At 46.0% G+C, this 18223-nt stretch overlaps 1 protein-coding gene across 6 annotated transcripts in view; it reads right to left on the bottom strand.

Moving 5' to 3' along the window:
* Positions 1–18223, bottom strand: part of sulf2b (sulfatase 2b) — a 180602-nt gene that overhangs the window by 30779 nt on the left and 131600 nt on the right. For all 6 annotated transcript variants that reach the window (XM_036988225.1, XM_036988226.1, XM_021616041.2 and 3 more), the window contains 5 exons: positions 17940–18181; positions 12258–12497; positions 9064–9215; positions 7917–8086; positions 246–396 (listed from right to left, as the gene is read on the bottom strand). In XM_036988225.1, the coding sequence (XP_036844120.1) occupies positions 246–396; positions 7917–8086; positions 9064–9215; positions 12258–12497; positions 17940–18111 (885 nt within the window). In that variant the 5' untranslated portion in view covers positions 18112–18181. The remainder of the gene's footprint in view (positions 1–245; positions 397–7916; positions 8087–9063; positions 9216–12257; positions 12498–17939; positions 18182–18223) is intronic.

Raw genomic sequence — 18223 nt, 5'->3', positions numbered from 1 at the left:
GTGTATCCTCTTCTTGGGCCATGGAAAGGTACAGATGGAAAAGACATTGAAGGAATGATATATAATAGATGCCATATAGCAGACACTTTTATCCAAAGTGACTTACAGTCATGTGTGCATACATTGTCGTATGGGTGGCCCCGGGAATCGAACTCACTATCCTGGTGTTGCAAGCGCCATGCTCTACCAACTGAGCCATACAGGATCCCTTGGAGGGGTGCAGGTAGGGGGCGCTCTAAGCTCACCTTCTCCACGCTGTCGTCCACAGAGAGCAGGGTCTGCAGCCTCTTCCTCTGTAGCATGTTGGTGAACTCCATGTGGATTGGCTTCATAGCCCCAGTGTAACGCATGATCCAGTGCTTGTCCGGGTTCGGAGCATAGTTGTAGCTGGGAGTGCTGAGAGAAGAGACGGGGGAAGTGTTCAAAGAAGTTTAGTGACATCGTATTAACATTGACAAAGCATCTTTTAAACGTTTTTGACTTTAGGTGCTTAAAGAGTATCCTACCATGAGTGACACAAAGTCTCTGCCATAATAAACTATTGTCCCAAGCACAGCATTAAAGGGTCATGGATGCCAGGTAGGCAGTTCCATTGTTCTGATTGTTGATGTGTTAGTCTACCTTTAATAAAGAATGCTTACGGTGCTTTCGCAAAGAATTCAGACCCCATGAATTTCTCCACATTTTGTTATGTTACAGCCTTATTCTAAGTTATTTATTTTATTAATTTTCTCAATCTATACACAATACCCCATAATGACAAAGCAAAAACTGTTTTTTAGACATTTTTGCAAATGTAAAAAAGAGAGAAACTTAAATAGTACATTCACACACACTACCAGTCAAACGTTTTAGAACACCCACTCATTCAAGGGTTTTTCTTTATTTTTACTTTTTTCTACATTGTATAGTGAATAATAGTGAAGACATCAAAACTATGAAATAACACATATGGAATCATGTTGTAAGCAAAAAAGTGTTAAACAAATCTAAATATATTTCATATTTGAGATTCTTCAAATAGCCACCCTTTGCCTTGATGACAGCTTTGCACACTCTTGGCATTCTCTCAACCAGCTTCACCTGGAATGCTTTTCCAACAGTATTGAAGGAGTTCCCACATATGCTGAGCACTTGTTGGCTGCTTTTCCTTCCCTTTGAGGTCTGACTCATCCCAAACCAACTCAATTTGGTTGCGGTTGGGGGCGATTGTGGAGGCCAGGTCATCTGATGCAGCGCTCCATCACTCTCCTTCTTGGTAAAATAGTCCAAACACAGTCTGGAGGTGTGTTGGGTCACAGTCCTGTTTAAAAACTAATGAGAGTCCCACTAAGTCCAAGCCTGATGGGATGGTGTGTCGCTGCAGAATGTTGTGGTAGCCATGCTGGTTAAGTGTGCCTTGAATTCTAAATAAATCACAGACAGTGTCAACAGCAAAGAACTCCCAAACCATAACACCTCCTCTTACATGCTTTACGGTGGGAAATACACACGCAGAGATCATCCGTTCATCCACAATGCGTCTCACAAAGACACAGCGGTTGGAACTATATCTCTCCAATTTGTACTCCAGACCAAAGGACAAATTTACACCGGTCTAATGTCCATTGCTCATGTTTCTTGGTCCAAACAAGTCTCTTCTTCTTATTGATGTCCTTTAGTAGTGGTTTCTTTTCAGCAATTCGACCATGAAGGCCTGATTCACACAGTCCCCTCTGAACAGTTGATGATGAGATGTGTCTGTGACTTGAACTCTGTGAAGCATTTATTTGGGCTGCAATTTCAGAGGCTGGTAACTCTATCTTATCCTCTGCAGCAGAGGGTCTTCCTTTCCTGTGGCGGTCCTCATGTGAGCCAGTTTCATGATAGCGCTTGATGGTTTTTGCCACCGCACTTGAAGAAACTTTCAAAGTTCTTGACATTTTTTGTGTCTTACAGTAATGAAGTACTGTCATTTATCTTAGCTTATTTGAGCTGTTCTTGCCATAATAAGGACTTAATAAAAAATCCTATGTTCCCATCTCAAGTGACAAATAAAGTAACCAGGTTGACCGTGAGAGGGATTGAAGGGGGATTGAAGGGGAATTGAAGGGGAATTGAAGGAATTGAAGGGGTATTGAAGGGGTATTGAAGGGGAATTGAAGGAATTGAAGGGGAATTGAAGGGGAATTGAAGGAATTGAAGGGGGATTGAAGGGGTATTGAAGGGGAATTGAAGGAATTGAAGGGGAATTGAAGGGGAATTGAAGGGGGATTGAAGGGGAATTGAAGGAATTGAATCAGGGATTGAAGGGGTATTGAAGGGGAATTGAAGGAATTGAAGGGGAATTGAAGGGGAATTGAAGGGGAATTGAAGGGGTATTGAAGGGGAATTGAAGGGGGATTGAAGGGGGATTGAAGGGGTATTGAAGGGGAATTGAAGGGGGATTGAAGGGGGATTGAAGGGGAATTGAAGGGGCATTGAAGGGGTATTGAAGGGGCATTGAAGGGGGATTGAAGGGGAATTGAAGGGGGATTGAAGGGGGATTGAAGGGGGATTGAAGGGGAATTGAAGGGGGATTGAAGGGGAATTGAAGGAGGATTGAAGAGGAATTGAAGGGGAAATGAAGGGGAATTGAAGGGGGATTGAAGGGGAATTGAAGGAGGATTGAAGAGGAATTGAAGGGGGATTGAAGGGGAATTGAAGGGGAATTGAAGGGGTATTGAAGGGGCATTGAAGGGGGATTGAAGGGGGATTGAAGGGGGATTGAAGGGGATTTGAAGGGGGATTGAAGGGTGATTGAAGGGGAATTGAAGGGGGATTGAAGGGGAATTGAAGGGGAATTGAAGGGGGATTGAAGGGGCATTGAAGGGGCATTGAAGGGGGATTGAAGGGGAATTGAAGGGGGATTGAAGGGGAATTGAAGGGGGATTGAAGGGGTATTGAAGGGGAATTGAAGGGGAATTGAAGCTTGTGTGCAACAGGGAGTGGCAATTAAATGCAAGCTTCACAAGAACAAATGAAATTGTAAAAACATTTCTAGCCTGTCTATCTGTGTGTAACAGGGTTGACGTGTCCTGCTCGACCAGCTCAGTTTTCACCACAAAACACTAGAAAATGGCCCAAATTAAATTATGTATATAATTAATTACATTTTTTTTAACGTTGTTTTTTAAGTTCTAAAAACCGGTTTTCACTTTGTCATTATGGGGTGTATATGTGGGGGAAATGAAAGAGTCTGAATACTTTCAGAATGCACTGTATGTTGTAAAGAAGACAAATGTCTACAGTGAAAAATGTCTATACATGCATGGCTGCTTTGGGGTAAAGATATGGTTAGCTGGGAATGTGTGTGTGTGTGCCTGTGTGAGCCAGGAGAGTAATTCTATAATATATCAGGACAGTGGGAGGGTGGGGATGTATTCTAAGACGGGACTGCTCAGTGTAATTGGGGCTGGTGGCTGGTCATTGGTTTAATTAAAAAAAACTGGCTTGCCTTTTGGCACACAGAGAGATGAGGCTCCTGTGAGTTGTGCAGTGGGAGGATGTTGTGTGTGTGTGTGATTAATGACTAGGAGCAAAGACATTCATTACTTTGCCCTGCGCATTCACACACACACACACACACACACACACACACACACACACACACACACACACACACACACACACACACACACACACACACACACACAGCAGAAAACGACAAGGCGAGGGACATCACCACCATCTGAATAATCTCTTGGAAACAAATGGCTCTTATCATGTGATTGAGTTACTCCCCTCCACTTTCAACGGTTCTCTCCATCTCACCCTCACTTCGTAACTGCCTCCCTATCTCTCTTGCTTTCTCCCTCTTTCCTTTGTCCCCCTGTACCTCGCACACAGACTGTCCATGGCTACCACTAGCTCTGTGCTGTGGCTTTGATAGCTGGCTCGATCCACTAATTCGCTACCTTTTGAGTGCAACAGGGAGTGGCATTTGAATGCAAGCTTCACAAGAACAAATGAAATTGTTCAAACATTTCTAGCCTGTCTATCTGTGGGTAACAGGGTTGACGTGTCCTGCTCGACCAGCTCAGTTTTCACCACAAAACACCAGAAAATGGCCCAAAAGTATAGAACCAACTCACCTGTTTTTACACTGTGGTTTGACTCTGAGATGTTTTTAAAATAAATAGTTTTACCATGTTAAAACGAGAGTGTAGTTCACGTAACAGGGTTGACCTTAAAATGAGGGACAGACTTAAATGGAACACTAATCACATTAAATAAATAATCTTCAGAAATGACTTTGTCAAAGCAACAAAATAACTAGGGCTTTACAATGACGGTGAAACTTGGAGAAAGTTTGGGGGGAAAAGAAAGTGGGTTAAAATCTTTCTAGAAGTGACACAGGGTGGACGGAGGGACAGTCAAAATGCTGCACAGATTTATTGAATTCTCCAAGTGTTCTATATTAATTAAAGGGCACTTCATTTAATAGAAGCTTTTAAAATCCAATATTGGTGCACAATTTCTACTTTAAATATAAGAGGGACACAAAAGGCATTTATTTTGTGGAAAGACCCGGCTGTGAGTGTGGGCAAGCTGTGCAACACAGTTCTAACGGATCAGCTGCATTTGTTTTTCTCTGGTTTAGAGTCAAATGTCCTCTCTAAACTCTAGACTTCCCTCCCTTCCACTCTCTCCTTTTCTCTCTCTCCTTCACCATGCAGGGTCTCCACTTTATTGGACAATGTTGTAATCCGTTCAATTCTAGCAGGTCTCTCTCACGTCTAAGACTCCCAGCTGCTTCTGAACCACTAAGCTTTCTCCACTTAAAAGGGGAGAAAAAAATATGATTGTTGGGGTCAGGGACAATCACCACCGGGTCTCAAAGGCAATCAACCGTTTTTCCTCTCTCCCACACAGAACAACTTCCAAAAACCGAGTGGAAGTTGGAATTGCACAGAAGATGGAAAAGTGAGGAATTTCATAGTTGGAGATTGGAGGCGATAGGGGTTATAGAGGGCTTGTGACACCATGGCTTGATGGAAGCAGGGGTGAAGCTACAGGGGAATGTGAGTGGAGGGGGTGAGAATAGAAGGGGGATTTGACTACGTAGGGGGCAAAAAGGTATTTGATGGAGGGAGGAAGTGAGGGGGAGTGGTTAAGAGGAGGTTTCCATGGTGCAGGGAGGTAATTACTGGGAGGAAAATTGTGCTAGCTTTGTAGCCAAGCAGGGCAAACTGAACAGGGGCACAGAGGAATTTGACATGGTGGATTATTGGGGTAACTATAGGGAGGCCAAGGGTGTTCTGATGAATTCATGAAAGACAAGGAGGGGTTCTTTGGAGGGGTTCTTAGGGTTGAGCAAACAGTCTGGACCACAGGGACAAAACACAAGGTGCTACAGGAGAGAAAACTCCCTGCGAGTTAGAGAGAGCCCAAACTAAAAACGTAGTCCTGTATAAAGTGAAAAGTTCCTCAGAGAGCGCTAAAGGGAAGGACAGGCCGTCAGCGTGATTGAAACAGAGAAAATAAAAGCCCTCTACAGAGGAGACAGCGAGAGTACTGAGGCAATTAAAAAATAAACACCACCACATAAAATAACACACCACTAAGCAAGCGAGAGTGGCATTAGAGCGGGCTCAGCTGACACTCCAACTAATGGGTTTGTACTGTTAGAGGGGACAGATGAGAGGAACACCAGGCTCTGGAGTGAGAGTTCCTATCAGGACTATAAAGACCATCGGAGGGAGAGAGAGAGAGAGGGGTACTTCTTATGAAACAGTGATTAATAGAACGTCAGGACATTTAAAAGGACAAGAATAATCCATTCTTGGATCTGTACAGGCTACATGGACCACTGTTTGCTTTTTGTTCCCTGCTCATCACGACCACGGACTAACAACAACCTGCCAAACACTCATTGATCTTTCTCTTTACTTTCTCTGTTTGTCACCATTTATCTTATATCCCCATTGTTCTCCTCATTCCCTTCACTCACCGTTTCCCCCTTCCTTTTCCCCCCCAGTCTCTTCTCCACCCTCCCATCCTTTCCTCTCTCTCTGCCTTGCATTAGCCTGACGAAGCCCCCTGACTGTTTATCCGCTATGTATCGGAGGGCATGCCTGTTTGTTTTGTCCTACATGCAGTGTGGGCGTGACTTTCTACAGGAATCAGCCATCAGCCATCACCTCCCCCCTTCTCCCTCTCTTCTCCCAGCCCGTTCCACCCTCCACCCATCACAGTGTAATCTCCCAGCAGGCCCAGTCAGGGACCGACAGACAGTGAAATCAGCCAGTGCCATCTCTGACAGTGTACATGATATGTGCATCACTGCCTTCATTTACCATCAGCCCAGAGCTACAGAGGGTGAGAGGAGGAGATGAGGGGAAAGAGTTTGGCATTATCAGAGAGCGAGAGAGAGAGAGAGAGAGAGAGAGAGAGAGAGATAGCAGGGAACAGGGTGCACCTGAGGGGTGAGGGAGAAGGTGAGTAGGGGCGAGAGAGCAGCCTCCCATCCCAGCTACAGGCTTTCAGGGGTCAAATTACAACAGCAACACATGCCAACAGGCTGTGTAGTGTAGTGTTGTGTCCAGGCAGGGCTGTGGGATACAGTTCTTTGCAGTGTGCCCAGTTCAGACGCAGCACTGCTGGGTGCCTTAGACACGATACAGCGATCACAGCCACTACACGCTGATTGTGCCTCATGGGATGCCTCTAAATCTAAAGCACAGAGCAGTGATACAATGTGTGTTGATGTGTGTGTTGATGTGTGTGTTGATGTGTGTGTTGATGTGTGTGTTGATGTGTGCATTTGTGTGTGTTTGTTTGTATGCCTGTGTTTCAGTGTTTAAGAAAGTGAACACGTATTTGTTCAGAGGCAGGAGAGAGAGCCCACAGAGCGCACGCACACACACACACACACACACACAACCCAACATGGCTGGGAATGGCACCGACAAGCCCTGATGGATATGATTGCAATGAGAGTACTGGTATGTGCAAAGATAGATGAAGGGAGGGTGTAGAAAACCCTTACAGTTGCCCATGAGTGCTTCTCAGGGCCCTCTCTTACCCTCTCTCAGAGACACAACTTTAAGAAACGTTATTACCCCGAAGAGAGTAGAGGTACTGGGGGGGGATGGGCTTTCTATTGTTCACAGACACTCTGCCCCCCAACGTTCACACCCCTGCTCCTGGAACACTCGGTTGCTAGGTCCAACCAGAGTCACATGACCTAGTCAGCCAATCAGAGGCTCTACCTGGGAGCAGCAAAAACCCCTCTGCTTCTCAAGCTCTTTAGTGGTTTACAGGAGGGCAGGTTGAGACGACCTCTATAAACTCCTGTCCTCCACCTCAACTCACATCTTGACCCCAACTGTGTGTTAGTGCGTCACTGACCATAAAACCACTTTCACAGCTACTCGTCTCCTCTTCCTGTTTGCCGTGTGTGGTAATAAAATGTTGATTGTATCCCTGTCTCCTGCTGGCCATTCTAAACCGCGACGCAGGGACATTTGAACCTATATCTAAACTGGCATCTCTATCGGAGTCTGCTCTTTTTCAGAGGGAAAGAGGGAAGGGGAGAGGGAAAGAGAGAGGGGGAGAGAATGAGAGAGAATACAGGGGGAAAGTGACACATTGTTCACTGGAGCCGATAACTGCTTTCCCTTGAAGATTCGGAGAAAAGGAGAGAACTGAAAATATTGCTTTATCTTGGAATCATATATAGTTCTCGACATTACTCATTGACACAAGATACCTTGTTTTATACCCGATAGCCTCACATTTAAGCCACCATCCCATGAAAACATCACTGCATAAAAGATTAATGTTATTGCTTTTGTAAGTGCAGGAGTCAGAATGATGTTGTTTCCTTACACAGTAAAGCCACTTCATGGTTTGTGCAATCTGTGCATGCTTGCACGTGTGTTCCAGACACTCACATGTGCTGGGATGCGTTGGGGAAGGCAGTGCTGTATTGCGGGGCGGAGTCTTCCGGCCCGTGTGGGGCAGCGTGGCTCATCACCATCATCACTGGCCGGTGTGGGTACATCCTCTTAGAGGAACGGAAGTAGTTGATGCTGTCCTCTGTGATGAGATCCGTAAAGTAGTCCTGCAAGAAGATGAAATATTGATTTAACATCCTCACAACGAAAGGGGACATCAGTAAATACACTTTCCACAAATGTCTGTTTTATCAGCTGGACTCTCTTAAACAGATTCTTGCAAGTCACCACATGCTAGCTCTCTCAGTAACCGAAAGATTGCTGGATCGATTCCCCAAGCTGACAAAGTGAAAATCTGTCGTTCTGCTCCGTTAACCCACTGTTCCCCGGGGCACCGAAGACGTGGGTGTCAATTGAGGCAGCCCTCGGCACCTCTGATTCAGAGGGGTTGGGTTAAATGCGGAAGACCCATTTCAGTTGAACGCATTCAGTTGTATAACTGACTAGGTATCCCCCTTTCCCTTTCCTTTCCAGGACAATGTTTCATCAAACACTTCAGATGTGTAACTAATATTCTATTGCAGTAAATAGCCTCTTCAGAGAGGTCTCTTCCTCCATGAGAACGGAGACTGGAATGACAAGGAGAAGGTTCCAGATGGTGGTCTGAGAACGAGCCATGGGGAATATGCAGTCAGTGTTCCACACTCGTCTTTTCCTCTCCTCCTCCTGCCCCTACTCTCTTACCCCCTCTCTGAGACAGTGGCCGTGAGGGATGGAGATAGAGCCTTTAGTGAACAGGTTGTGTACATCTGCAGGGCAGTGTTCCTGCTCCTCCCCTCCATCCCTCTCTACTGGGGGAGGAACCCATTCCTGGAAAGAGTTGGCAGGCTCCACTAGAACTAAACTGGGACCAGGTGTTGTGCTGGACAGGCTATGGGGTGGTGCTGGGAAACAGGACAGTTAAATATTTCTATGCCGTTGGGAAACATGTTGAGAGAAGATACAGTGGGTAAATGTAGGGAAATGAAGAGTGGGTCAAAGTTGATGCCTGATGTAAGATCTGAACCCTAGATTATATCGTGCACACAGCCATAGGCAGAGCACAGCACCAGAGAAGTAACACACACACAGATATTATACAGACCTTAGGGTACTCGCAGCCGTGTTTCTCTCTGACTCCGTTCCTGCACAGGGTGTAGTTGTAGAAGCGGGAGTTCTTGACCAGCCCCACCCACTCCCTCCATCCAGGAGGAATATAGGAACCGTTGTACTCATTCAGGTACTTCCCAAAGAAGCCTACATGGTGGACCATAGGACAAAGCCAAAAAAGCCAATTCAATTCACTTAGTTACATCCAATCTAATTGGTTTCATCTGCACACTTCATCATTTGCTTTTCTTGTGAAAGGATGGATGGAGGAAGGAGGGATTGGGCGGTGGAGGCTGAAATGTCACTGACACGTACGTCAATACTCATGATTCAGCTGTTGGGGGTGCACTAACAAACCAACAGACGGATCGATGAAAGCATAAGCATGGGAAGTAAAAAGCTCTGGCTGTCCAAGTGCTGCTACTGCTGCTTCTGCTGAATTTGGAATGGATAAATGTCAGAGACAAGACTGATCTGCTCCCCTCCAGGTGGATTACCAGGAAGTAGCTGAGGGTGAATACTACATTATTTATTTGACATTTTGCAGAATGGAATCTCTTGAGTTTTCAAGAAACAAGTAACAACAATTGTGACTCGTTTCAGGAAACTAGGTGTATGTCGGGCACCACTACTTCACAGGATAACTTTTTTTTTCATCAAAATTAGTTTTGGGGCAGAAATCCCTTCTGGAACATGTGAACTTTCATGTGTCTTAATAACAAACGTGTGTGCCATCTGTACATATGAATACAATTGTTAAATTACGAGCCTAGTTGGTATAGCTACAGAAAAAGCCAGCAACCTTCCCGCTAGCCATGATTGGATGAGATAATGAGTGGGCTGGACATGCCGAGAGATGGTTTGGATTGGTCTGCCCTGTACTGTAGCACTCTTCTAACATGAGCTGATCAGTATGTGTAGGTAATCCTTTCTAACGGGGCTTTTATGAAAGATATCACGTAGTAGAACTGCATAAGTTTTGCTCTCCACTATGCAAGTAACCATATCAATAGAATGTTCATGATGTCACCGCGACAACTGTCGATAGACGTAGCTGGTAAATTCTCCCTGGTTACCTGCTCCAATTCCAGAGCACTCTCATCTGAGTGTACCAGAGAGCAGAATGACGGCCGAATTTACGAACGCTCAACACCCGTTGAATATGGCCGGTGTCAGTAAACATTGGCAAAAAAGCTTCATTAAATTGTTGCCAGCAGCGCAGTTACAGTCACCAACGCTCTGGATAATGAAAACAGCCTAACCAGCTCTGCTAGGGTGAGTAAAATGGTCAGAGTGAGGTGTTCTCTCATTTGTGTCTGGAAGTAGCTAGCAAGCTAGGCAATGTTAGCCTGTTAGCTTGGGTGCTTGACTGCTGTTGTTAGGTCAAGATCAACGCTCAGATCAACCCTACTCCTTGGCCAGAGCGTCCAGTGTGCGCTCCGAACGCTCCGAGAGTGAGAAAGTTAGACGTACAAATATCATACCCCCCCAAAAATGCTAACCTTCCCTGTTATTGGTAATGGTGAGAGGTTAGCATGTCTCGGGGTATATTTGCGAGACTAACTTTCTCACTCCTCATTATTCACGATTCATTCAGGATGATGCATAATCATGGTAGCATCCACATGAATGTAGAAGTGTGGGGACTATGTACAAAAAGTGCTGTAGTTTCGAAACGGTTCACCTGATATGGATGAAAATACCCTCAAATGAAAGCTGCCAGTCTGCACTTTAACCTCACAGTCATTGTATCATTTCAAATCCAAGGTGCTGAAGTGCATAACCACTGTCCCAATATTTTTGTAGCTCACTGTGTATACATACATAGAGTTTCTCCACCTGGTGATTTTTCTAATAGTAAAAAACACAAACAGTTTGTTCTTAACAGGCATGTTTTTGCAAAGAGTCTAGGATTGCTGATATAGGATCAGTTTAGTCTTTTAGATCATAATACGATTATATGGACAGCACAGCGGGGGACCTGATTCTAAATCAGCAGAGTTACAGTGTAAGCAGCACCACCAACCACACACTACTGGCCCAGCCACAGTGCATCCCTCTGGGGGAAAGGGGCTCAACGTGAACACAGAACTGATGGGCTGCCACAAGACATCGGTGTAGACAGACGTGGGTTGCTGTTTCCGTGGGAACATGGAGGATTTCTTCTTGGAACAGACACTACAGCATGTCTAGTTGTCACCGAGTGCCATTTTCTGGACTGATTGTAAACTCTGTTGAGTTTCTACATTCCTGATCAGGATTTCAAAGAATGCGTGTGGCAATACGACATTGGGACAGTAGTGCAGAGCTTCTCCTTTCACTTTAAATGTTTGTGGAAGGAGCACATAACCACATCATCAAATGCGTGTTTTGAAATTGAGTGCACGTGTGCGCATTAAACAATTACGGATCAAATCAAATCAAATTGTATTGGTCACATGCACATGGTTAGCAGATGCCATTGTGAGTGTAGCGAAATGCTTGTTATACATAAAAACGAAAAGCGAGGCGACCATCTCTGTCGGCGCCATCTTGATCATGTGTGTGTGTGTGTGTGTGTGTGTGTGTGTGTATGCATGCTTGTGTGTGTTCTTCTCCCATAATTCCAGTGATTTCTGGAGGACAGGAAAAAGAGCATGAAGAGCTGGCTCCAGACTTATCTTTTCTTCTGTTATGACTGTAGATAGGTCTACCTGATGCCATAGGAACAGAGTGGACGAGACACAGAATGTCAGCGTCTGTGTAGGTGAAACAGTGGAGCCCATCACAGATAATGGCCATCCACTCAGAGAGGCCCGGTGTGCATCCCAAATGGCACCCTATTCCTTTTATAGTGCACTACTGCTGACCCGGGCCCATAGGGTGGTAGTGCACTTTATAGGTAATAGGGTGCTATTTGGCACAGCCCCCAGTGTTCTCAGCCCCACTCAGGCTACTGCCTAGCTAGCACACTCAGCATCAGTAGAGAACAGAACACCAGGCAGTGGAAAACCCATCTAATGGCTTTCACTGAGGGTGTGCAATGTGTAACCTAATTATGACAAATATTTGAGTTCTCAATTAAATGAGTGTTTGGCTTAATTGAATAGGAGATACATGCCTTCAGAGAGTTGGGTAGCCTCAGGTGTGTGTGTGTGTGTGCCTGTCTGTACGTCTATGTGTGTGTGTCGCTCTGTACGGACCACTGACCTGTCCTGTAGCCGGTGTTGTTGAGGTACACTCCGAAGGTCCTAGTCTCGTGCTGGGCCTGCCAGGAGGGGGAGGAGCAGTTTTCGTTGTTGGTGTAGGTGTTGTGGTTGTGAACGTACTTCCCCGTCAGCATGGAGGAGCGTGAAGGACAGCACATGGGCGTGGTCACAAAGGCGTTGGAGAAGTGAGTCCCGCCCTGCTCCATGATACGTCTGGTCTTATTCATAGCCTGCATGGAGCCTGAGGAGGGACAGAGAGGGAGCGAGAGAAACAAACACGGGTCAGATCTGTTCCAGGCAGACATGTAACTAGCAGGAGGTAGCCCACACGCACCACTAAACAATACCATGTCAATAGAGGGAGAATGTTATCTGTTCTGCTAATTATGCGTGTGTGAGAAGGAAAGAGCGAGGAGGGGATATGGGGAGAAGGGCCTCGATGTCTGTCCCTCTCCTGGGAGGATAAAGAGGATTAAACAGACAACACAAAGGAGAGCAGAGGAGAGGCAGAAGAGGAGAGGCGCGAAAGAAGAGGGAGGCAGGAGAGGAGAGGAGAGGCAGGAGAAGCAGGAGAGGAGAGACAGGAGAATAGAGGAGAAGCAGGAGAGAAGAGGAGAGGCAGGAGAGAAGAGGAGAGGCAGGAGAGGAGAGGCAGGAGAGAAGAGGAGAGGCAGGAGAGAAGAGGAGAGGCAGAAGAGAAGAGGAGAGGCAGAAGAGGAGAGGAGAGGCAGGAGAGAAGAGGAGAGGCAGTAGAGGAGAGGCAGTAGAGGAGAGGAGAGGCAGGAGAGAAGAGGAGAGGCAGGAGAGAAGAGGAGAGGCAGTAGAGGAGAGGCAGGATAGAAGAGGAGAGGCAGGAGAGAAGAGGAGAGGCAGGAGAGGAGGAGAGGCAGAAGAGGATAGGAGAGGCAGTAGAGGAGAGGCAGAAGAGAAGAGAAGAGGCAGGAGAGAAGAGGAGAGGCAGGAGACAAAGAATAGTAGAGGTATGAGAGGAGAGGCAGAAGAGAAGAGGAGAGGCAGGAGAGACAGAAGAGGAATGGCTTCACTAACAGGGGATGGGTGGGGTCTGGCTGGCTTCACTAACAGGGGATGGATGGGGTCTGGCTGGCTTCACTAACAGGGGATGGATGGGGTCTGGCTAGCTTCACTAACAGGGGATGGATGGGGTCTGGCTAGCTTCACTAACAGGGGATGGATGGGGTCTGGCTAGCTTCACTAACAGGGGATGGATGGGGGCTGGCTTCATGAACAGGAGATGGATGGGGGCTGGCTGGCAGAGAGGAGATGCTGAGAGCAATAGGATCCGAGTAAGGATTGACCTGTGAGTTTGGCAGGGAGTTAGCTGACCTCTTTTGTAAATTCATCCTGGCTTCTCTGAATGAACAGTAATAAAATTATCCTCTTCCTATTTAGACCTATAGTATGAATGAATCCTCCACATGTGGCTGAGTTTTATGGGCTTTGAAGGTAATGTGTACAGCCAATCCAGGCAAAGGTTCAGGAACACACACACACACACACACACACACACACACACACACACACACACACACACACACACACACACACACACACACACACACACACACACACACACACACACACACACACACACACACAACCCCTCACATATAGAGAGAGGAGGGTCCAGGAAGGGCAGGGTGAAGTGTACAGACAGAGGAAGTCCTGAGCTACTTGACCTTTTCACAGACAATCACCAGGCCTTTAACAACCAGACAAAGGTTAAAACACAGGGCTGGCCATTCAGAGAAATGTCAACATGGTGTCCTACAGAGGTTCAGACAGGGAGGGGAAAGTTCTCTTTAACATGGGAGATTTTTTTCACAGATAACAGGGTGAGTTTCATTCCAAACAGTATTTTGTGAAACGCTACATAAGCTTGTACATTTGAAAAAAGCAATATATTGATCGACCATTGGATCCATTGGAGAGCCGCCTAAAGGAGGAGGTACAGTACAATAATTATCCCAAAAATCTGGAGTCTTCAGGGACCATTTTCTTTCAGGAAGATCCTCTCTTTTTCCACAGGCTTAATGTAATTGTAAATTGATGTGAAAATGACTTTGACAAGGTGTTCTTCAATCTGCTTTCATCTCTGCCTCTCCATGGCTATTGAGCTGTGTCAGTCATATCTTTGTGGCAAATGAATGGGAGCCACAATGAGACGATGGATACAGCTGATTGAACTGCATTCATGTGAGATAGGCTGCCTTTCACACTGCAACAACGTGAAAGGAAAAGGGAGGGGAGACTGAACCAAACAGAGGAGGGAGAGCGGTAACTACTATAACTAAAGCTTTTTCCTCAATCTGGGTGGAACGGGATGTGTCCATTTTCAGGCACTCGAGGGAACTATGATGCAGTGTTGAGAGAGCTGGAGAGTGGAGAGTGGTTAGTGTTTAGGGAACAGCTGCCTCATAAATGGAGTGTTCTGAAGAGGGACCCGTTGACGGACAAGTATCCACCTGCGAGTCATTACATCACGGTAGAGCCACATGCTCTCCAAGTCCAGGACTCTGTTTGATGCAGCGTTAGCTGCCCAGTAGAAAGCCTGCATTTTCAACCATTTAGTGCCGGGTGGCCTAGAGCAGAGAGGGTCAGTGGTGGTATCTCCCTGGTCTGGCTGTCATTTCAGGTGGGGATATACAGTGCATTCGGGAAGTATTCAGAACCCTTGACTTTTTCCACATTTTGTTACGTTACTTGCTTATAATAAAATGTATTAAATAATACTTTTTCCTCATCAATCTACACACAATACCCCATAATGACAAAGCAAAAACAGGTTTTAAGAAATTTTTGCAAATTTGTAAAAAATACAAAATAGAAATACCTTATATACATAAGTATTCAGACACTTTGCTATGAGATTCAAAATTGAGCTCAGGTGCATCCTGTTTTCATTGATCATCCTTGAGATGTTTCTACAACTTGATTGGAGTCCACCTATGGTAAATTCAATTGATTGGACATGATTTGGAAAGGCACACCTGTCTACATAAGGTCCCACAGTTGACAGTGCTGGTCAGAGCAAAAACTAAGCCATGAGGTCAAAGGAATTATTCGTAGAGCTCTGAGATAGGATTGTGTCGAAGCACAGATCTGGGGAAGGGTACCAAAATATTTCTGCAGCATTGAAGGTCCTCAAGAACACAGTGGCCTCCATCATTCTTAAATGGAACAAGTTTGGAACAACCAAGAATCTTCCTAGAGCTGGCCGCCCGGCCAAACTGAGCAATCGGGGGAGAAGGGTCTTGGTCAGGGAGGTGAACAAAGAACCCGATGGTCACTCTGACAGAGTTTCAGAGTTCCTCTGTGGAGATGGGGGAACCTTCCAGAAGGACAACCAACTCAGCAGCACTCTGCCAATCAGGTCTTCATGGTAGAGTGGCCAGACGGAAGCCACTCTTCAGTAAAAGGCACATGACAGCCCGCTTTGTAGTTTGCCAAAAAGCATCGAAAGACTCCCAGACTATGAGAAACAAGATTCAATGGTTTGATGAAACCAAGATTGAACTCTTTGGTCTGAATGCCAAGCGTCACGTCTGGAGGAAACCTGGCACCATCCCTACGTTGAAGGGTGGTGGAGGCAGCATCATGCTGTGGGGATTTTTCAGCCGCAGGGACTGGGAGACTAGTCAGAATCGAGGGAAAGATGAATGGAGCAAAGTATAGTGAGATCCTTGATGAAAACCTGCTCCCGACCGCTCAGACTGGGGTGAAGGTTCAGGAAAACGACCTTAAGCACACAGCCAAGACAATGCAGGAGTGGCTTCGGGACAAGTCTCTGATGTTCTTGAGTGGCCCAGCCAGAGCCCAGACTTGAACCCGATCAACATCTCTGGAGAGGCCTGAAAATAGCTGTGCAGCAACGCTCCCCATCCAACCTGACAGAGCTTGAGAGGATCTACAGAGAAGAATGGGAGATACTCCGCAAATACAGGTGTGCCAAGCTTGTAATGTCATACCCAAGAAGGCTCGAGGCTGAAATAGCTGCCAAAGGGGCTTCAATGAAGTACTGAGTAAAGGTTCTGAATATTTATGTAAATGTGATATTTCAGTTATTATTATTTATACAGATTTGCAAACATTTATAAAAAACAGTTTTTGCTTTGTCATTATAGGGTATTGTGTGTAGATTGATGAGGAAAACGTTTTTTTAAAACACATTTTTAGAATAAGGCTGTAACATAACAAAATGTGGAAAAAGTCATGGGGTCTGAATACTTTCCCAATGCCCTGTATGGAGTAGAGTTTTTTTTCTCTAATTTGAGCTATAACACCACTGGTTTCCATTTGGAATTAGTCTCTTTTTCATTCCGTAACAATGACATTCCTTTAATTTTTCTGGTTGCGGTCAGTTAATCTAGTGAGGCTCAGGGGATGAAATCCTCTATGTTATGAAGTGAGCTGGTGTGAAGCTTTGTCGTTGTAACTCAGCGCAGTGAAAATGACTGTGGCGGAAAAGTGTTTTATACCCCTCTCTCTCCTACCACCATCTCCCTGTCCCGATGCCAGCCCACCACTGAACACAGCAGACATAGAGACAGAGAGAGGAGTGTTGGGTGTGCGTGCCGAGCCCTCGGCGTACGGGAAGTGATGCACTGTGTGTATAATGGTTGCTGACGTGCCAAAGGGTTCCTTCTCAATGAGAGGTCGTCACACAGTGTCTGGATTTCCTTTGATAACAACAGATGCGTCAGAGACTGACAATTTCTCTTTCTGTCTGAGAGAATCTAGAAAGATGAGCGTGACAGAGAAAGAAAGAGATAGAGCTGGAGTCAAGCTCAGCAACACACTCTTTCCCCTTTCATTGAGATCTGTGTGTCTGACTATGTCTTACTATGTCCCGGTAACACAAAGACTTGTGTGTCCGGCATGGGTTAGGATGGGCAAGGAGGTTCTGTCTCACAGACTGTCTGCTAATCGTCTGATTTTGTTTGTTACTCACAACCGCCCAGCAGCGTGGCCTCTCTTCCTGTGGTCAATTAAAATGGGTAGCTATAAACAACAGTCATTACAATGAGACAGCCATTACAAGACAGCCATTACAACGAGACAGACATTATAATTAGACAGACATTACAACGAGACAGCCATTACAACGAGGCAGCCATTACAATGAGACAGCCATCACAACGAGACAGCCATTACAATGAGACAGTCATCACAACGAGACAGCCATTACAACGAGACAGCCATTACAATGAGACAGTCATCACAACGAGACAGCCATTACAACGAGACAGCCATTACAACGAGACAGCCATCACAACGAGACAGCCATTACAACGAGACAGCCATTACAATGAGAGGAGTAGGCCTGGAGGAAGGTTAGATTTATTTATGATGTATTTTAGTCTTCATGGTTGATTGGTGCCCATGTGGTCAGATAGTAGATGCCTTATGATCACAATGTTGAAATACCAGACAACCTCTACTGTATAGAGGGAGGAGGATAGGATGGATGTAAAGCAGGCCTCTCCAACCCTTTTTCTGGAGAGCTATGTTTTCGCTCCGACCGCCGTTGTAACTAACCTGATTCATCTTATCAACCAGCTAATTATTAGAATCAGGGGTGCTAGATTAGTGTTGGAGCGAAAACCTACAGGATGATAGCTCTCCGGGAACAGGGTTGGAGAGCCGTATGTGAAGCCAGACTCACCGAGCTCCATGTCCTGGTCGTCAGTGAGAATGAGGATGATGTTGGGCCGGATGTTGCGGCGGTCCCTCTGGAAGCGGGCCTTGAGGCGCTGGCTGGACAGAAAGATGGAGGCCTGGGCCAGAGACACGACCCCCAGAAGCAGGAGGAGGTAACGGGTCCCCCGCCCCGCCATGGTGACCTCTGACCTCTAACCCTGCTACTGCTACTGGATCACTCTGCTACAGCCGCTGCTAGGACAGGTCCTGGAGACACAACAGGAGGACATAGGTCAGACTAAAGGAACA

This window comes from Oncorhynchus mykiss, chromosome 9 (assembly GCF_013265735.2).
Source record: "Oncorhynchus mykiss isolate Arlee chromosome 9, USDA_OmykA_1.1, whole genome shotgun sequence".
Lineage (NCBI taxonomy): Eukaryota > Metazoa > Chordata > Actinopteri > Salmoniformes > Salmonidae > Oncorhynchus > Oncorhynchus mykiss.
Note: the sequence above shows the minus strand (reverse complement) of the source record. Positions and strands in the feature narration are given on the sequence as shown.